Source organism: Ictalurus furcatus, chromosome 9 (assembly GCF_023375685.1).
Source record: "Ictalurus furcatus strain D&B chromosome 9, Billie_1.0, whole genome shotgun sequence".
Taxonomy (NCBI): domain Eukaryota; kingdom Metazoa; phylum Chordata; class Actinopteri; order Siluriformes; family Ictaluridae; genus Ictalurus; species Ictalurus furcatus.
This window is the reverse complement of record NC_071263.1, coordinates 11,271,403-11,292,231: the sequence shown is the minus strand read 5'-3', so window position 1 is coordinate 11,292,231 and position 20,829 is coordinate 11,271,403. Positions and strand designations below refer to the sequence as shown.

Genomic DNA, 20,829 nt, shown 5'->3' with positions numbered 1-20,829 from the left:
TCTTGAATACATTGTGAATTTATTTATACTGATGGCAAAATTTTATATACATAAACAAAAGTGTGTTAATTCATCCCCAATCTTTAAGGTGTTTATAGTGGAATTTGATTCTTTTATATCTTTATATTGTTAAAAAAAAAAAGTTCAAAATACCATAATATTATTTTCAGATCCCCTGTTACCAATTAATGCCACACTTTGTTCTGTACTATTGTACTATGCTATATTTGTTACTTGCTGTTTTCAATAAAAAAAAAGTAATCAATCAATAAACAAACAAAAAAAATCGATCATTTGGTTTCAGCAATTTATCTTTTCAGACAGAAACTAACAACGTAAGCTTATTTATTAATACATTAATTACATAAATGCATGATGCAAGTATAATTGTGCACAGATACAAATCACTGCAGTCCAAATAATTACCTTAATGTTTTAATTAACATGTCATTGCTTTGACTTCAGTTAGAAAATATTTTGCATATATTGTTTTACAAACAGGGGAGGATTCAAGAAATAAAAACATCATATTTTTCCTTTTTAGGAAATGGTACAACCCCAATTAGAAAGGAGGTGGGAAAAGACAAAAATTAAATAACTCAAAATGAAATATCTCAGTGACATCCAGTAATAGCTGAGTGAAAACGCCTTGTTTTAGTCATTATAGTATAAGAGAATTGAAGAGGCTGGAAAGAGCTGTCAGGTAGGAAAGTAATCCACAGCTGAAGCGAGTGCCTTGCACTCTGTCCTAAGTGTTCCCTGCACTGCAACACCCGAACCACCTCCTGCAGGAGTAATCACACTGCAATCAGAGCTCACCGCTGGGGACAGAAACAGAGCAACATTCAGAGCATCAAGATTACAAGATGTGTTGTACAATACTTGGATTCATCCATGTGTGAATTAGTTTTGAGCATTAGTTATATCTTCATTAGCGAATCCTCATTAGGTAAATCTGAGACCTGAACATACACTGTGTGGCCAAAAGTATGTGGACACCTGACCATCACATCCATATGTGGGCCTTCCTCCAAACAGTTGCCACAAAATTGGAAGCACATAATTGTCTAGGATGTCTTTGTATGCTGTAGCATTACAATCTTCCTTTGCCGGAACTAAAACCTAGCCCAAATGCATGACAATGCCCCTGTACACAAAGCGATGGCCATAAAGACATGGCTCTAGAATGATCTATCTTGCTCGATAGATCGAGATCAGCGGTTCTTAACATTGTTACGAGTGCAACCCACTTTTAAGAATGACAGGGTTTTGCTGAACTAGACTGAAGCTTAGAGGTGATCATGCTTTCACTGGGGCTGGCTCTAAGCTTTGGAATAGCCTGCCTCTACATATTAGAACTGCTCCTACTTTAACTAGTTTTAAATCCCATTTAAAAACTTGTTTATTTTCCTTGGCATTTGACCATTCATAGCGATAGGGACAGTGGTGGCTTGACAGTTACGGCTCTTGGTTACTGATTGGAGGGTTGGGGGTTCAAGCCCCAGCACTGCCAAGGTGCCACTGTTAGGCCCTGCTCCAGGGGTGCTGTATAATGGCTGACCCTGCGCTCTGACCCCAACCTCCTAACATGCTGGTATATGCGAAGAAAAGAATTTCACTGTGCTGTAAAGTATATGTGACCAGTAAAGACTCATTATCATTATATCTGTTATATGATTGTTATGTAACGAATGTCACAATATTAGTATATTTATTTATATATATTTATATCTTATTTCTAGTTTAGCTTTTGTAATTATTGTTGTAAAGCACTTTGGTCAACCTATGTTGTTTTTAGTGGTGCTATATAAATAAACTTGACATTGACATGGCTTGCCAAGGTTGGAGTGGCACAGAGCCCTGATCTCAACCCCACCGAACACCTTCGGGATAAATTGGAACACCTAACTAGGGCCTTATAATAGCAAAAGTGGGAATAAACCTGGAATGGGATGTTCAAAATGCACATACGAGTGTTATGGTGAGGTGTCCAAAAACTTTTGGTCATACAGTGTACCAGGTATGGAAAACAAGAAGGTACAAACAATTAAGAAATACTAATATATCTTGGAGTTTGGACTTTCAAGAGCAACAATAAGACAGTATATATCGGCCAGGTTAATGATACTGTGGTACATACCCTGGCCACTGGTGGTGTCTGTCTGTAAGTGGTACATACACCACCCCCATGAGTGCCTTTTTGACAAAGGTACCATCACTCTGGCGATCATACTGCTCCAGAACTTGGCTCCCACCCTCTGGACCTACAGGCAGCACCAGTCTTCCACCTGGTTTCAGCTGCTCTAGAAGCTGACGAAGATTTTATTGATGGGTTTAGAGGTTGAAACACTTACAGTCATTCTGACTGCTAGCTAAGACTTCTTATTACTGAATTGAATTGCCAGGTGATGTTGGCTTTATATGTACAATGATTGATTCCCAGTGATGTCCTTCAGGATGCAGAGTCATCATAGCACAGATCCCTAAATAGGACAGTGTAAACTCAATGGTTAAAATGTTGGACTACTGCCACTGCTGGGCCCTTGAGCAAGGCCCTTATAACCCTCAACTGTTCAGTTGTATAAATGAGATAAATAAAAGTCCCTCTGGATAAGGGTGTCTGCCAAATGCCATAAATGTAAATGTGCACAAATTGAAGATCTATTTTAGCATTAGTGGCCACATGCACAAATGTAAGGTTTATTCTTCCCATTATAAACTTGTTATGCAAGAAATACCACTTACAATGTTTTTTTGTTGTTTTGCGCAAAATGTGACAGGGTTAAGCACAGACAGGGTTAGACTGTAGAGCAGTATAGAAGCTATGGGGAAATTGATAACTTATGTGCCTACCGCTTTGGGGATTGTAGGTGCCGCTGCCCCAACGTGAATGGCATCATATGGCGCTCCATCTGGAAAACCTAACCGTCCATCACCCACTGAAAAGGAACATAGCCACGTTTAGGCCAAAGAAACTTTTTTGTTTTAGTTTATATAAATTCTGAAACTGAATTACTTGATTTTAGTGGCTTGTGACCACTGTTGTAATAAAGTTGTAGTGTAGGTGTGCTGACATACTGTAGTTAGCAGTGTTACCAAATATAAATTCGATGAATGGACAATAATACTTACACTGCATAAAAGGGGAACTCGTTGTTTATATTTAGAATAAATAAAGCAATGCAATAGCTTCGGTATAAACAGTAATTTAGAGTTTGCACCTACATTCTTATAGCTGTGATTTTTAAATATAGTACACTACAAAGAACTACTGCAAGTACTATAGTGATGATCTTTATGTTAAAGAAATTTAAAGCTACAGAATGTAAGATTTTGTAATTTCCCCCTCTCTGGTAGAAAAATGTTATTCCAAGCTACTCCAGGAAGAACATTTCATAACATAGCTTGTGCTGCACTCTTTTCCACCGTGGGCATTCATCTCACTGCTCTGATTGCACATACAGTACAAATTAAAGGCATGACCCAACCCACACAATGAACGATAATTAGTACATCTAAACTAGGGCTGGGAGATATGGCAAAAAATATTATCACAATATATCATATTCATATAATTCGAGACCCATATTTATCACGATATATATTCACATTTGTACATTGCACATTTTTGGAATTTCCAAGTTGCCTGCCATAATACTTTGAAAAGAAAGAAAGAAAAATCCTAAACAGTCAGAATAGTCGCTTCAAAACTGCATTGTGGGCCCAGAGACTGTCAAAGCAATGGGGTTTGAAGTGTACCAGAAGGTTCAAATATTTTATAGAGTTCATCAATCAAGTGCAGTTGGATATGAATATTAAAAGATAAGACAGTTTTAAAGCTTAATAAGAGCAGTCTAGTATTTGAATATGCTTTCAGATGTATTTACAGTACATTCAGATATCTAAGAATGGAGGCCATGTGACTGAGGAATGATACATTATTGAGGTTCAGGGGAGAGAAAATTTACAAAAGCTTGAGGCGACTATTTTGCCAGATCATAAATGACACAAAATGAACTAGTTGCCTAATGTTAAGCTCTGGTTGAAGGAAAAAGGGTTGTTCCACTGTAATCTCCATTTCCTGAGACTCTAGTCTGCTAACCAGTAGCTAAAATATGGTGTATAGAACAAAACTGGTCTTTTGTTGCTGTTTGTTTGTTTTTTGAATTTAACTGTGTTCTGTGTGCATTTTGTTAAATAATCTACACCGATCAGCCATAACATTAAAACTACCTGCCTAATATTGTGTAGGTCCCCCTTGTACCGCCAAAACAGCCCTGATCCGTCGAGGCATGGACTCCACAAGACCTCTGAAAATGTGCTGTGGTATCTGGCACCAAGATGCAGCAGATACTTCAATTCCTGTAAGTTGTGAGATGGGGCTTCCATGGATCGGACTTGTTTGTCCTTCTAAGACATTTTTGGTAGGTACTAACTACTGCATACCGAAAACGCCCCACAAGTCGTCTAACCATCCCAATTTAGCCCTTGTCAAAGGTGCTGAAATCCTTGTGCTTGCCCATTTCTCCTGCTTCCAACACATCAACTTTGAGAACTGACTGTTCACTTGCTACCTAGTACAGTTCCCCTGCACTAATATTGGCACCTTTGGTAAATATGAGCAAAGAAAACTGTGAATAATTGTCTTTATTGTTTAACCTTTTGATAAAAAAAAAAAAAAAACACACAAATACTCTGCTCTCATGGATATGAAACAACTGCAAACAAAACAGATTTATAAAAAATAAATATATCTTTGTTAAATACCTGCTAAAACATCAGTCCTGATTCCTTTTTCTTCTTATAGTTTATTATCAGACTCTTCCACTTTCTCACTCCTATTTGTTTACACTCTCTCCTGACTGGCTGCTGCTCCTGCCAAGTACAATGTAACCGGACTTCTTTCATGCCTGAGGTTGGGATGTGAAGATGTTTAACCCATCTGAGCTGGTGTGGAAAGTATGCATAGAAATTTCATACCAATTCTGACCAGACATCCCTCACACAGCTCTGGCTATGAAATAGTATTACAAGAATGTCATGGGTGAATCATGCCAGCACAGAAAAATCATATAATAGAAGGTGGGGTTTTTTTCCCATCCCTTCTCCAATTATCACAAGTTTTCCCATTTTTGACAAAACCCTACGGACTGTAGCTTTAACTGATATAAAGAATACATCAATCAAATGAAAAAATATGAAATACTTATAAAGCAATTCTGGTATGTTGAGGAGGAAAAGCAGACTCTGGTTTGTTATTTCATTTCATGCATACCACTGTATTCCGTTCTTAAGTGTCTCACCCACTAGCTTGACCCTTCCAGAGGTTAACAGCTCCAGTTCATCAGCTTGGACATTTTTCACCGACGCTTGCACTAGTTCTGCTATGTGATCAATTCCCACCACTTTTCCAGTGGGACCTACCTGCATATAAAAGATAAAGATACAGTTTAAAATGAAAAATTTTTTTTTTCTACATAAAAAGTAGCAACATTCAATCTTGGTGCCAATAATAATAACATCCGGTATACCCAGTACAGCCAGTATAATTGTACTCGTAGAATATCTCACATTTCCAGGGGGTTACACTTACCATCTGTGATTATGACTCTGACCACCGTCTAATTTAATATAAGTTAATGTAATTGTCATGTATGTGCAGTTAAACGTTTTTGCCTAACTTAAAAAGAAGTTGGGGTCAGAGTGCAGCCTAGGAGCAGTTGAGGGTAAGGACCTTTTTCAGGACCCAACAATGGCAGTCTGGTAGTTCTGTACTCACAACCTTCACAGACTAATGCTGCGTCCCAAATTGCCTACTTATACTATGCACTAAAAGTATAGTGCTGTGAAAAAGTATTTGACCCATCCTGATTTCTTCTGTTTTTGTGTATATCTCATACGACATTGTTTCTGAAATTAAAACAAAATCTAAGATAAAACAAAGGCAACCTGAGTAAACACAAAATACAGTCTTTAAATGATAATGTTATTTATTGAAGCAAAAAAGTTATCCAATAGCAACTGGGCCAGTGTGAAAATGTATTTGCCCCCGTAGTTCAGCTGGGTTCAGCTGGACTAGACGCAACCAAGCCTGATTACTTCCAGACCTGTTCAATCAAATCAACACCACAGTAAGAACCATTATCTCCAAATGGAAAAACTCGGCACAGTAGTGAACCTTCCCAGAAGTGGCCGACCTTCCAAAATTCCTCCAAGAGCACATTGACGACTCATCCAGGAAGTCACAAAAGAGCCAAGGACAACCTCAAAGGATCTACAGGCCTCTCTTACATCAATAAAGATCACTGTTCATGACTCCACTATCAGAAAGACACTGGGCAAAAATGGCATCCATGGAAGAGTGGTGAAGTGAAAACCACTGCTAACCCAGAAGAACGTTAAGGCTCGTCTGAATTTTGCCAAAACACACCTTGATGATCCTCAAACCTTTTGGGAGAATGTTCTGTGGACTGATGAGCCGAAAGTGGAACTGTTTGGAAGACAGTGGTCCCGTTACATCTGGCGTAAACCAAACACAGAGTTCCACAAAAAGAACATCATACCTATGGTCAAGCATGGTGGTGGATGTGTGATGGTGTGGGGATCCTTTGGTGCTTCAGGGCCTGGGCAAATTGAATAATTGAGGGAAACATGAATTCTGCTCTATATCAGAAAATCCTCTAGGAGAATGTACGGTCTTCAGTCCGTAAGCTGAAACTCAAATGCAACTGGATTATGCAGGAAGACAATGATCCAAAGCATAGGAGTAGATCCTAGTTCTATAAGTAAGTGAAAGACTGATCTCCAGTTATCAGAAGCATTGGGTTGCAGTTATTGCTGCTAAAGGTGGCACAACCAGATTTTAAGTTTAAGGGGGCAATTAGCTTTTCTCATGGGTGATAGGTATTGGATAACTTTTTTTGCTTCAGTAAAATAAATAAATAAATAAATAAATAGAAATTGTGTTAGAAATTGTGTGTCTACTCAGGTTGCCTTTGTTTTATGTTGTATTTCTTTGAAGATCGCAAAATATTTAGTATGAGATATACACAAAAACAGAAGAAATCAAGATACTTTTTCACAGCATTGTATGTGCTCTATTCATGAAGAAAAAGTATATACTTTTGAGTGTGTAGCAAAAGAGTATGCAAGTACTGGGACATACTAACACATCATGTGACGAAAGAGAACGTTGTTGCCTATTTACACACACCGTCACCGTAAACAAACTCCTTGTTGCATTTCAGATTTTCATCATTCATTATTCCTTATATAAAATTTATACAATATACTTGAATTTATCATTCCCTTGATTTATTTTTCCACATTTCATTTACACCTCTCTAAAATGCGTCCTTGAATTCGACGAAGCAAACGGTCAGAAAACTCTTTTGTAGGAAATATTAGCTAAAAAGGTGTCCATGGATCCATTCTTCGAAAATCTACCGGAAATAGTAGACCATCTGAGCACCTTTGGGATCCTCATTTCAACATACTAAGATTTGGTACACACTAATTCTAATGTTGGACACTATTTAGGACGGATAGTATGCGAATTGGGATGTCACATAATACTGTTTAATGCTTAATTTTAAATAAATATATATATATATATATATATATATTTTTTTTTTTTTTTTAATTACAGCAATCAATGAAACACCAATAATAACAATAATTAAATAACACCAGAGCTCTTTCATATACTATTGACATGTTTTAGAGATACTGTAAATATGCTGTGAAGCTCACCATTCTTGCGAAGCAGGCAGTGAGATAACCGCTCCCTGAGCCAACATCCAGTGCTGAAGCTCCTTCAGTTAACTGCTCACTTAGAATCTCCAAAACATGTGCATGCTACAGAGAAAAGTCACATTATTAGGCCAAATTCATCCTCCACATGTGCAGTCACACCATCACTATAGCAACAAACTTTACCATATTAAGTCCAGTATGGATCAAAATGACCTCCATACTCACAAGCTATAAAATCGTAAACACACATGCCTGACTATTCTCACTGACTTACCATATGAGGAGCACTGATGGTGGCCTTGTACCCTTTGAAGAGAGCAAGAAACAATGTATATTTATGTTGAGAAAAATGTTTTTCCTGCTAACTAATTTGTAGTTTCAGTGTGTCTGTTCAACACACCTATTGACTGAGGAGAATCCTCATATGGGTAATCTTTGGAATAGATGCCCCGATCAGTGGCAAGCATGGCTTCGAACACTCGATCACTACGGATAACTCCGTGCTCTGTCATGTAAATGAATAACACATACTATCAACTCTATATGAATAGGAATATGAAATGTGTAGAGTTTAATGAACGTTTGTATTACACACAAGTCATGGTTTTTTACCTCGCAAACGGCTTATAAGTTGTGGATGTGTTTTGCCACTAGATATCCATGCCATGGTCCTGGTTAGAAGCAAACCCATAGGGAAAGCCAGTGCTGCCAGCCTGGCCACACACCACATTTCCTGGAGAAGGAACACCTGCAGCACATTCCCAAATTATACTTTAAAAAAAAAAAAATTAAGTTGTACAAATTTAAGGATTGTTCCAACATTAAATCTCAAAATAATGCTGAGGAATTTGTCATTTGGTTTAATTTGAGACATTTTAAGACAAAAATGCGGTAAAAAAAAAAAAAAAAAAAAGGACTCCCCATAAATTTCCACGTTTTGGTTCATGAAATGTTCATCTACAGCCACAACCACAATGAAAACTGTTGAGCACTTCCATGTTGTTATGCTGCTTATTTTGTGAATCAAGTTTAATTTTAATGTACCTCCAAAAAGCATAACTACAATCTGTTATGTGTGTTAGTTTGACAACTAGTATTCCTTCTTGCAGTTGCATATTTGCATTACTAATGGTGGCTCACTGGTTAAATGGGTACTGGTTAACGGGCAAAGTTTGGGGTTCCAAAAATGTGTTTCACTGACACTAGAAACATAAACAGTGTCCGTTATTTGTCCCAGTTTCACAAGTAATCCAAATGTTCTTTTTCGTCTGAAAACTCTAAACACGCTCAAGTCCACCAGATGAGTGGATCCTCATTTTCCAAATGAGCCAACCTGAGTGGATCCGCATTTTCACCTCACGATGATGGTAAGATATCAAATCATCTTTTTTTATGATTGTTTGGTAATTTATTGACATTGAATAGGTTTTATCTCTGAACTGTCACTAGCTTATAATTTTAATATGCAAGTAGTCTTTCTTTATCTGACGCCAGGTTAGCTCACTATCAGACAGTTGTAACTAGCCATCTAATGTAATTATTTGTTATAAAATAACAAATAAGTACTGAAGTAAGAAAAAACATTTATATAATCAGATAATGGTGCTTTTGTTTTATTGAAACCGATAATATAGCATCAAAACCCTAGTTGGTGAATTTTGCCATGGGGCCCTCCCGAGAACTATGAAACAATTCGAACACTGCACAGGACACTGTATCATGGCCGACCTCAGCTTCCTAACAAGCTGGGATATGTGAAGAAATGAATTTCATTATACTGTAATGTAAATGTGCCAAGCCTTCTCCTTCTACTACAGCAATGTCCTCAGTAACAGAATTAACATATTTAAGTTGCTCTCATATGATACAAGAGACAGTAAGGTATAAATATTTTTAAAACGAGATTAATTTGTATATACTGTACCTCAACCTACATACAACACTGTGCTATTGTGTGACCCTGCATATCAACAAATAGCAGTAACTCCCAAACACAACAGTGCAAAGGACAAGACTATTCAGAGCTGGACAAAAATCACAGAGATGATGTTAGAGAAATAAACTGAAATGTTGACATCCTACATTTCCCTCTTTCCATTTTTTTTTTTTTTTAATATATGTGGATGGTTTTCATGGCATCTGTTTTTATATAGTTCATAGGAGCTTTGATATTTTTTCCTGGTATGTATGCAAAACTAAATTTAAATAAAAAATTTTGACCAAATAAACAAAACAAAAAAACAAATAGCAGTAATTCTCTTGCAAAGTGTTTTTTTCTCTCTCTAATAAAATGATTCGGGGTTGTTATGTTTAAAAGTCCTTTCGTGCTAAACTGACTCTGTAAGTACAATTCCCAGAACGCAAAGAGTGGAGCGTTTCTGGCTTAATGGACATAGAGTTCATTTAAAAATGCAGGACATCCCTCTCATGGTCATTTGTAAAGTCAGGGTAACATTACATTTTACCATTGGCTTTCTTCCTACCTTGACATGCTCTGGTTCACATGTTCATCTGCAGGGGAAAACATTACTATTTATATTTATACTATAACTAGCTACTATTATTTGTGGGTGGCTGTGACTCGGGAGGTAGAGCGGGTTGTTTAATAATCGTAGGGTTGGTGGTTCGATCCCCAGCCCTTGGGCAAGACACTGAACCCCAAGTTGCTCAAGATGGCAAGCTAGCACCTAGCGCATTATAGAACCGCTAAGGTTAAAAAAAAAAAAAAAACACTATAAAAGTGTATATAATATTATGGTCTGAAATCAGTCCCCATGGCCCAAAGACAGTCCACATCCATCCATCTTCTACTGCTTACTCCTTTTCAGGGTCACAGGGAACCTGGAGCCTATCCCAGGGAGCAGCGGGCACAAGGCGGAATACACCCTGGACAGGGTGCCAGTCACATACACACACACACACCCATTCATACACTACGGACACTTTAGCCTACCACGCATGTCTTTGGACCGGGGGAGGAAACCAGAATAGCCGGAGGAAAACCACCGCAGCACGGGGAGAACATGCAAACTCCACACACACATGGCCCCGGCGGGACTCAGACCCCAGACCCTGGAGGTGTGAGGCGAACGTGCTAACTAAGCCGCCGTGCGCCCGACAGTCCACATCTTGTGTTGTGTGAGTTGGGACAGACCCAGATAGGAACAGACCTAAAATGTGGTTTATGGGCCCTGAGGACTGTTATAAGAACCACTGCTTCAGAGTTTCTAAAAAGCATTTTACAATCATGTCATTTCTGTGTTGGTTCTAAAAAAACAAAACAAACATTTGACCAAACAAAAACCTGAAATAATAATAAATCAAAAAAACTGCTGACTCTTTTTTTTATACCCTTTTTTGTTAATATTATAGTTCCAAAATGACATTAACTTCCAGGTGTATCATCACTAACATTAACTCCAGTGCTAACATTACACTTCAGACACCCACACAAAAACAGTAACAGATCTGAACTTGTTTATGAACTCGTTTAAAGCAGTCATTAAGACGTGACGTTGTTGCGACAGATAGACAAATCTACACCTGATGTTTGGGATTACTTTACTGAGAATATAACGTGAACCACACTTATCGTACATTAGAAATGAGTGTACATATTCCTCAGCCTACCTAGACTAGTCTTGAAGCCAACATTCAGCGTCGCCTTCGATGACCTACGTTTAAAAGACGTGACATTTCTGTGTTAAAAGAGAAATAAAGACTGAACACCGCACTCCCACAACGTCATCTCAATTTGTTTACACACGAAGCCGTCTACTCTTCCAGCAAGTTTAACGCCAAAACAAGTACTCCTCTTTTTGTTCACCACAATAAAACTTTTTTTTTGCATGTGCCACCTGCATTTAAAACAAAAAGATATTAATAAAAATGCAATATATAAGAACCTTACGTTCCACTCTAAAGCCACTTACGTTGGAGAATGTACAGACGGAAGCGCACAACGCTCAACCAATCACAATGAGGAGAATTTTGACTGACGCGTCTGTTGTCCAATGAAAATTCAGAAACGTTAATACGTCTCGGTTGTGCTTCTGTTTACCTCGGAGAGCAAACTGAAATGTTGGTGCTCGTGTGTTAATACGTGAAGTCTGCTAACTGTTTAATATATTTGAATTAGGAGAGCATTAACTACATTTAAGGTAAGAATGGAAGATAAATTTCGGTTGCGTTACATATATAGATCACGTGGTCTCTGGATATTGCTAGTTAGCTCTCCTTGCTTTTGCGTCCTGATGTTAAGGGAAGATTTCACGCTTGGCTGTTTAGTTTGTTGTTTTGGCCAGATATATTATTCAGACTGATTATGTTAGTCACGCAGACAGCCAAATCAGAGGAATTAATCTGACACACATAAGGAAGGGACGAGTATAATGGGATTGTGTGTTTAGGCTGTGTTACTGGCTCTTTGGTTGTTTAGGCTGATGGGCAAATCCATCAGAAGCAGATCATCCCCAACACAAATACCCATATAACATTTGGATTCATTTACTCATTATTCTTATTAGTATATTCAATCATCTTCAGTAACCGCTTAACCCTGGTCAGAGTTGTGGTGGCTCCTGTGGGGCAGTTTAGAGTAACCAGTCCACCTTCCATGATTTTGGGTGGTTGGAGGAAACCAGAGAACCTGGAGGAAACCCAAGGGAGAACATGTGAAAATCCACACAGACACTAATGCTTCATTCGACCGAAGCTTGCAGCTTGTAATTCCCAACCTCCATCTAGGACAAGCCAAAGAAGATGCCTCCTCTGCTTGTCAGCTTGGAGTAGTCACTCGGTGCATTTACATGGACAACAATAATCCGATATTAACTCGATTTAAGATGATACTCTGATTAAGAAACTAGCATGTAAACAGCGATTATTGATTACCTTAATCCGACTAAAGTCATACTTGAAGTTAACACATCGAATTAAGACATTTTTTAGGACGGATATTCCTATGGAGTATTCCTATTTTAGTCGCATTATTGACGTGTTATAGACTACATTTACATGGATAGCAGTAGTCTAATTATTGACCTTATTCGGGATAAGACAATATTGTGATTAAGGTGTTTACATGAGTTGCTTTTAGAAGATTCCTTTCATGTTCTCGGTGTACATGTTATAGAACATAGATCGATTAACGGCACACGTCATTACATCCCCACGCCACGCCGTCCGATGTTCCCTCCAGAATTTCACGTATTAACATACAGTTCGTCTTCGTTATGGTACCGTACACAGTTTTGGGTGTTTCATTTTAAATTTTACGAAAGCTTCAAGGTCAGTTAATTATTCGTCATGCTATCCGTGCAAATAGGCGACTGCTTGAAGCCGTGGGCTGAGTCCGAAACTGCATATTTACCTACTATTTAGTAGCCAAAATACATGTCTCACCTACTATATAGCAGGTAAGTATGCGGTTTCGGACGCAGTTGGCTGAGAGTTGTCTGCCTTCTTCATTTTTTTGAGATAGAGAGAGAGAGAGCTGAGAGGTTTCAGAACACATGACATCATTTCCACTAAGGGAACATAGTGAGCATCGATGCTCCCTGGTTTTTGTGGTGCATTGTGGGATTTTTTTAGGGCGTGAACGTTCCAGTGCATTGGAAGGATTTTGCGATTGAGACAGCCCTTAAAATGGCCAACTTCCTGATCAGTGCCCTGACTACTGAACTAGGGCTAGCTTGTTGCTAACAAAAGGCAAACATGTTTTTTCCACTTTCTATGTCGTATGTCGAATGGGTCATATTTAACAGTGAAGAGTCAGGAAATAGGGATGTGCCTTTTCAGTACCAATTTCTCCTCACTTACCGTAATTTTCGGACTATTGAGCGCACCTTAATATAAGCCGCACCCACTAACTTTAAAAAGAAAAAAATTTTGTATATATATAGGCCGCACCCTGTCTATAAGCCGCAGGTGTCCACGTTGTAACATGAGATATTTACACAGAAAGATTTTTTTAACTTTTAATTAAATACGTACCGTAAATGCTTTTTTCCGAACAGTGCCTGTAACATGGCTGGTTAAAAAAATAAAAAATACAGTTGCCTACCAGGAAAAGTCATTGATCGCTATCTTCACCTTCCTCCTGCGCACTAAAACCACTAAAGTCGTCTTCTTCAGTGTCGGAATTGAACAGCCTCAGAATTACCGGTACTTCGTCACACACTTCCTCAGTCTCTCTTTCGTTGTCGCTCTCGTCACTTACATCTCGAGGCAAATTCGCCCTTGAGCTTGTGCTGTCTTCTTCATCACGTAGCAGTCCAGCCTTTCGAAACCAGTTGGTGATAGTAGATTTTTTGACACTGCTCCACGCTGTTAGGATCCAGTGGCAGACTTGAGCAAAAGTTTCTCTTCGCATGCTATTTCCTTCTTCACCAGCCAGATCGATCGCCTTTAACTTGAAAGCTGCATCATATGCATTTCTTCGTGTGTTTTCCATGATGAGGGTGTGTGCATGAAGCGCAAAATGACTGATCTGAAGAATTTAGTGTGAGTGCGTTTGATTTAATTCGAACAGTTTCATTGGTCGACTGTGACCTGTTCGGTAATTTCATTGGTCCAATGTGACGAGGCTAAATGTTTTGGCGGCATGAAGCTCGTTAGCCCGTAAAAATCCATAAATTAGCCGCATCATTGTTTAAGCCGCAGTGTTCAAAGTGTGTGAAAAAAGTAGCGGCTTATAGTCCAGAAATTACGGTACATTCTTGCTACACTTTGCAGTTCTATACTGATGTTTTTACCTTTATACAGACACACACACACACCTGCTGTTCATTTTGAGTTTTGATTGATGCCCTTCCATGCTATTTCCAGATGTTGTGCTATTATTTGGTGTGTTCATGGTGGAAACTCGTGTTACAATAACAACACAATACAATTAATCATGTAGCCTTACTGTATGTGGAGTTTTGCATGTTCTCCCCGTGTTTGCATGGGTTTCCTCCGGGTTATCTGGTTATATTTATATTATCGGGTTATATTCTTCCAACTGTCCAAAAACATGCATGTAGAGGGACGGGCTATGCTAACTTGCCCCAGATGTGAAATATATATTAATATAATATAATATTGCAATATTCATTGCAGTTCCATGCGAATGTCAACTTTACCTTTAAAAAAAATACATTTCTTAACAGAAGAACAAAACCATTGTTAAATTGTCCATTTAGGTCTGTATTTTACTGCATTAATGTGCTGTAATAGAAATGTTAAGGAAATTGACATGTTTATCCACCACATATAAGGTGTTCACCAGTACTAAAATAATATTTTCAACCCGCCATATGTCACGTTTTCAAAAGTGGGTTCAAAAACCTTTTTTTTTTAAAAAACTTTATGTTAACAATAAGCATTTTGCAGAAAGATGGAGAAATGTCTGAGAAATAAATACACTCACTTTGTCATAACAGCGATGCCTTTTGAATTTATAAGGGCTATATTTAGGACGTCACAACCTTCAGTGCTATGTCACATCCGTACCGTTTTCAAGATTAAGTTTATATCATATATCATAATTACTAATACAAATAACTTAAAACTTTCTGTACAAAGCTAATGTACATCCATGCTAATTATGTTCAACAACTCATCTCCCTTCTTTGCTCTGAAAAACCATAATAATGCGTTACGGACGTGACAGTTATGGACGCTTCATATTAAATCGTATTCACCGGCGCACATTTGTTTACCATCATGCTGCTGTTAGATGACAGACTTATATTACTGCGAACTGTTTCTGGCTTCCTGTATATCGGAACATTTTAGAAATATAATTAATTCATTTATTCTAGAAACATATAAGAAATTAAATTCTAACAGCAAGAAGGGCACCATGGGGATTTACAGATCACTATAATGTTATCGTTCTTACAATATTTGAATAAATGTGAACTAATGAACTAAACTTTTCCCGCCTCATGCCCAGTGTTCCTAGGATTGGCTCTGGACTCACTGTGACCCTGACCAAGATAAAGTGGTTACTAAAGACAAATGAGAGAGAGAGAGTGACAGGTTATTTTTCTGACCCAGAAATGCGGTCTACTCTGAGCTGCCACCTTTTCCTTAAAAGGCAGCTTACAAGGCTTATTTTACCAGAGGGGAAGGCATCAATCAGTGTAGGACTGCAGAACGAAAATGTACACATGTTAACAGTGTTGTTTTTTCATTGCGATTACAGTTTGTCTCATGGGCAAGGGAGATATAAAAATGACAAACTGCTATTCAAGAGTCTGATGAATACACTGACTCTCCCCGACAAAACTAGCTATTAGAGGCAGGTCTCCCAGAAAACACCATCAATCAGTATCTCAAACACTAGGGTTGTCACCATACCATGAACATATCGTACGATATTATACCAGCTGAAGTATCATGATACCACGCAATATTGTGTTAGTTCCTAATTCAAATCTACAAAATGAACCAAATTTACAGAAATACACAGATCGAAATGAAAACAGACAAACTGAATTTTCCTCTGAATGCTTTATTAATGAGAATGAATAACTGGATATTGGGGAAAAACTCAAGAACAATCATACAATTGACAACCAACTAATTCAATGTGCATCATCTGTTGTTCCCTAGTGCAATGAAATCATGCAAATGTTAATTGTCCTCAGAGTATTAGTAATCAGCACATCATTATGAATAAATAACTGAATTTGGAAACGAATTTGGAAAGTAAGGAACGTTAGCTCGCTTACCAGCAAACACTAAGATTAGTACTATAACATGGCGGTTAGTGTAATGTTAGCCCGCTTACTAGCAAACACTGCTAAGTTTAGTATTATAACACAGCGGTTAGCATACTAGCAAACAGGAAATCTTTAAAGATTAAGGTAAAGAATTTTGGTTAAATGAAGTGTCACTAACCTTTGTATATTCTGCAAAAGCAATGAGATCAAGCAAAGTGTCATTTTAGCAAAACAGACAACATTACTTACGATACTATCGTATCGACGATACTATATTAAAAATACATTGGCATCAGCGGTATTTTGAAGCTTTAGTATCGCGATACGACAGCAGTACTGGTATACCGTGGTGCAACCCTACCAAACATTATCTTATGATTTCTCGAAATCTTCTGATTATTATTCGGCATGAGAGGATACACTGCGATGTGAGACGTATCCCAATACAGGCTTCATGAGACAATATCGATACAAAACATTGCGTTTTAAATTTCAATACATTTATTTTGTGATAAACAAATTCTCTGTATGCTACTACCTCTTGTGCTGCTGCCTAGTGTGTGTACAGTACAGTGGATATATATATATATATATATATATATATATATAAGTATACACACCCCTGTTAAAATGGCAGGTTTTTGTGATGTACAAAAAATGAAACAAAGTTAAATCATGTCAGAACCTTTTTCACCTTTACTGTGAAATTGCAACATATAAATATCAAGTGACAAACACCCAAAAAAAAAAAGATAAACAAAAAACATCAATATCCAGTATGTATAAGTGCGCACACGCTTTTATAATTGGGAATATGTTCAGAATCAACCAGTCACATTCAAACTCATGTCAGAAAGATTGAATGGTGTGATAATGCATCTTAATTTTTTTCACTTTAATTAAAGGTTCAAATTTCACAATAAAGGTAGAAAAATTTCTGACATGATTGATCTTGGTTGAATTTTTTTTACATCACAAAAAAACCTGCCATTTTAACAGGGGTGTGTAGACTTATATCCACTGCAAATGCAGTTTTTCCAACTCCGCCACCAACCCAACTAACATTGCTTTACCAAGTTACTCCTACACCCTTTGATTTGAATGAAATCTTATCATTTGAAGTTTTATTCAATCAGGCCCTCCAGGATTTTGCGATAGCAGAAATTCGCACAAAAACCCCTGCAAGTTGCATTGCGAATTCTGAAATAAAATCAATCATTTTTGACTGCAACAATCACAAAAAAAATCCTGTACAGATTGATTAAACCTTCAGTGAATTCCATCTAGAGATCTCTGATTAGAACACAAGTATAGTAAATGAATGTGTGGTGCAACTGGTAATTAGTTTTGTGTTCCTCACCCCCCCTGTTTCTTGTTTCTATACTAGCATGAACTCCATCCTCACCCTGTTACAAATTGCTGTTGCAATTGTGTCAAGTGTTGTAGTTTGAATGATTGATTCAGTCTCACGAACTAGGTCTGAAAACACCTCACATCGCTGGGCTGTGATTACTGAGTTGGCAATTGTTTTTACGGCTACGCTCAATCTAGCAGAGACATGAGTGATGATTCCGAAAGTTTCGAGACCCGGTCCAGCGGTGATTTGTGGTCAGAGATCTGCTCGGATCTGCCGGAGCCACTGGACCACGGAGCCGCTGATGAACTCTTCACAGATTCATTCCAGCCTCAAGGTCCTTTGAGCAACCAGTGCAACTTTACCTCTCCTAGTAACCTTACTTCTTCCAGTCAGTGGGAACCGATGGCAGACTCTGCAGTCTACATCGCCAGCTTAGGTATGGGAGGTTTTTTTTTAATTGACATACTTTGATGCTAATAGACTTCATTTTAAAAATGGTCTACCGTGACCTTTAAGAGAATGCGCTTTGCTTTGCAGAGAACCGATTGAAGAGGATTAAAGGTCAGTCAAATGAGGTGACATCAAGGGAAATGCTGCGCTCCTTGTCCCAAGCCAAAAAGGAGTGCTGGGACAGGTTCCTCCATGATGCCCAGACTTCAGAGTTATTCCAAGAAGGAGATCTGGATCAGAGGCAAGTGAAGAACAAATCTCTTTAGTCTTATGTGGTGTTCCCTTGGCCATCACTGTACTAATTTATATTTGTATGGAAGGTGGTACTTATTAAGGTGCTTATATGACCTGATCTTCAATTATGTTAATTTGCTTATCTGTCCATGGTATACCGGTCCTTCCAAGATTTATGATCACCGAAATTAACGCAAAATCAAGCAAACTTTGCAATATTCTGAGGAGCTTGCAGTTTTTCAAAATTACCGCAGATTTGGGCTAAGATGCATCATGTGACGTTATCATAACGCGCATTCAGCCAAAGCCCTCTTCGATTCACATGCGTCGAACATGAGTACAGTTAAAATGTTTCGTTTACCAGCAAACATCACTGTGAAAGACTGTGCAAAACAATTTCTTGCAGTGCAATTTCACCAATTCCAGTAGTTTTCCGCAAAAAAAAACAAAAAAAAAAACGCATCGCAAATTTCTGGAAAAAAGCCACAGCAAAATCAAGCATTTTTGGCTGGACAAAAGACTATACGGAGTCGTGTACGTAATGGTATATGCATATTGCACAGCTGATGGATATTTGACATTTACATTGACATTTAGAATTGTAGTACACTGTAATATTTTGTCCTTTTTGCCTCGGCAGTGCTTTGGAGCATCTGAAGCGTTGGTTGTCTCCAGAGCGTGTAGCAATCAGTGCAGAAGAGCTGGAGTACCTCCTCTTGCCATCTAAGAGCAGAGAAAGAGCCTCACACCACCCATCCAACACAGGTTATTCAGAAGAGCTGGACGAGGAAGAATGTTCAAGTCCCGAGAAATAAGTCACATCATTCCCCAAAAGACTGTAGTCACATGACCAGCAGATGGTGTGTAGATTCAGTGTGTAGTATATGATGGTGAAATCTTCAGAGGAAGACTTTGTGGGGCTTTTCAAAGCATATTCTGTATTTTAAAGTCAAAAGGGATTATCTTAAGTACTCTGTAATCTTCCACCATACTTTTTCTCCTCTCTCTCTCTCTCTCTCTCTCTCTCTCTCTCTTTCTCTCTCTGCTCTGCAACACAAATTAGTGTTTAAGATATTGAACAGTATTATGATATTTGTGTGTTTAGCTGCATAAATTAAAACCTTTAAAAGGTCTAACATTCTGTATAGCTCTTCCTACCGGGTTTTCAAGAAAACCAGAAATCAAAACCGCCATTTTTATTTTACCTGTCCGTGTCCTTCTACGTATCGTACAGTACACATGAGGATCAATCTCTTAATAGACAAATTTCTTGCTTTTCTTTGATCTTTCATCTCCTCTAAGTTTTCTGGGCTTTTTTTAATGATGTCACCATGCATGCACAAGCTTTTAAAAACAATATTAAACAGTATCAGGTTATGTTTCACCGCTACTTCCTCTACACTAGCTACCATCAAGCACACAATTCCACCAGTTTAATTTCATTAGTTTGGCTCTTCAGTGGGCAGATGAGTTTTAAAGGAGATCTCCGCACTCAAACACATTAAATATGTTCATATTGAAATATTTCTGAAGTGCTTTGTTATTCTTGTGTTGATTTCTTGGCTGCTGAAGCATTTTCGTTATTCCTGTGAGAAATTAGTGGTTGTAGGCCCTGCTGACGTCACTGGGGGACATTGCCAGCGCAGTTACGATAGTGTTTAATAGCAAGGGGGGAAATAAGCTCCAAAAAACAAAAGAGCAAAGCTTCTTTTCTCACACACCATTTTTCAGCAACTGTGCATGTCACGTTAACGAGATATCCGAAGTAGAAGTAGAGGAGACAACAACCACTGGGCTCAGTTCTATATTGCAGTGCAGTTATTCCTCACCGTTGCATTGTGTTGACTCATGGCGGAGATTCGGCTAAGCTAGTTAGCCATCAAGGTGATCACAAGTACGATGACAATGGTATTAGTGTGAACGTTGAAGCTTTGGAAGCTTATCTGTTTGAGCAGGAAGTTCAACAGCATTGTGAGTAATGTAGGAAAATGTTAACCAAAGTGGAAATGGATCAACATGATGGGGGAAAAAGAAAGAAGTCTGATTAAATTCTTAATTATCTTGGATGCCACTGAAGATTAATTGTTCAGTTAATTATAAAGATTAGTAAGGAGGTGGATTTTTCATTCAAGGTGTGCTTCTCCTTAATTAGAATGAAAGCCTGAAGACACATTGGCCTTTGTTTTTTTATGGGTTTTTTTTTTTTTTTAATGATATTGCACATAAACGTTAATATTCCCTTTGTATGGCTGTATATCTGCAAAATAATAACCAGTAGATGTCAGTAGTTTGTTGTGATTTTTTCCCCTCCTATTTCTTATC

At 38.1% G+C, this 20,829-nt stretch overlaps 2 protein-coding genes across 7 annotated transcripts; one reads left to right on the top strand and one right to left on the bottom strand.

The window, feature by feature from the left end:
• Positions 1-328: 328 nt before the first annotated feature.
• On the bottom strand, positions 329-11,731 carry pcmtl (l-isoaspartyl protein carboxyl methyltransferase, like). Of its 4 annotated transcripts, none has more exons than XM_053633805.1 (9): positions 11,688-11,731; positions 8,368-8,503; positions 8,156-8,260; positions 8,030-8,061; positions 7,753-7,857; positions 5,304-5,424; positions 2,854-2,939; positions 2,141-2,310; positions 329-821 (listed from the first exon to the last, which is right to left on the bottom strand). In XM_053633805.1, the coding sequence occupies exons 2-9, from the start codon at positions 8,483-8,485 to the stop codon at positions 809-811; spliced, it is 750 nt and encodes a 249-aa protein (XP_053489780.1). In that variant the 5' UTR covers positions 8,486-8,503; positions 11,688-11,731; the 3' UTR covers positions 329-808. The 4 variants fall into 4 exon arrangements, with proteins under 4 accessions (XP_053489780.1, XP_053489777.1, XP_053489779.1 ...); XM_053633802.1 differs by having other exon boundaries at positions 329-785; XM_053633804.1 differs by lacking the exon at positions 11,688-11,731 and adding an exon at positions 11,666-11,684 and having other exon boundaries at positions 329-785.
• A 61-nt stretch (positions 11,732-11,792) lies between these two features.
• ccdc32 (coiled-coil domain containing 32) lies at positions 11,793-20,546 on the top strand. Of its 3 annotated transcripts, none has more exons than XM_053633807.1 (4): positions 11,793-11,915; positions 18,018-18,259; positions 18,361-18,514; positions 19,148-20,546. In XM_053633807.1, exons 2-4 carry the CDS (start codon positions 18,025-18,027, stop codon positions 19,320-19,322), a joined length of 564 nt encoding a protein of 187 aa, XP_053489782.1. In that variant the 5' UTR covers positions 11,793-11,915; positions 18,018-18,024; the 3' UTR covers positions 19,323-20,546. The 3 variants fall into 3 exon arrangements, with proteins under 3 accessions (XP_053489782.1, XP_053489783.1, XP_053489781.1); XM_053633808.1 differs by having other exon boundaries at positions 11,807-11,915; positions 17,854-18,259; XM_053633806.1 differs by having other exon boundaries at positions 11,813-11,915; positions 17,944-18,259.
• The last annotated feature ends 283 nt before the right edge of the window (positions 20,547-20,829 follow it).

Excerpts from the sequence above, each read along its gene's own strand:
- pcmtl (XM_053633802.1), bottom strand. The coding sequence starts at position 8,485 with ATGTGGTGTGTGGCCAGGCTGGCAGCACTGGCTTTCCCTATGGGTTTG. Across the intron at positions 7,858-8,029 it reads CCATCAGTGCTCCTCATATG|CATGCACATGTTTTGGAGAT; the intron begins GTAAGTCAGTGA and ends TTTTCTCTGTAG. Across the intron at positions 5,425-7,752 it reads CTGCCTGCTTCGCAAGAATG|GTAGGTCCCACTGGAAAAGT; the intron begins GTGAGCTTCACA and ends TTTTATATGCAG.
- ccdc32 (XM_053633807.1), top strand. The coding sequence starts at position 18,025 with ATGAGTGATGATTCCGAAAGTTTCGAGACCCGGTCCAGCGGTGATTTG. Across the intron at positions 18,260-18,360 it reads AGTCTACATCGCCAGCTTAG|AGAACCGATTGAAGAGGATT; the intron begins GTATGGGAGGTT and ends TTTGCTTTGCAG. Across the intron at positions 18,515-19,147 it reads GAAGGAGATCTGGATCAGAG|TGCTTTGGAGCATCTGAAGC; the intron begins GCAAGTGAAGAA and ends TTGCCTCGGCAG.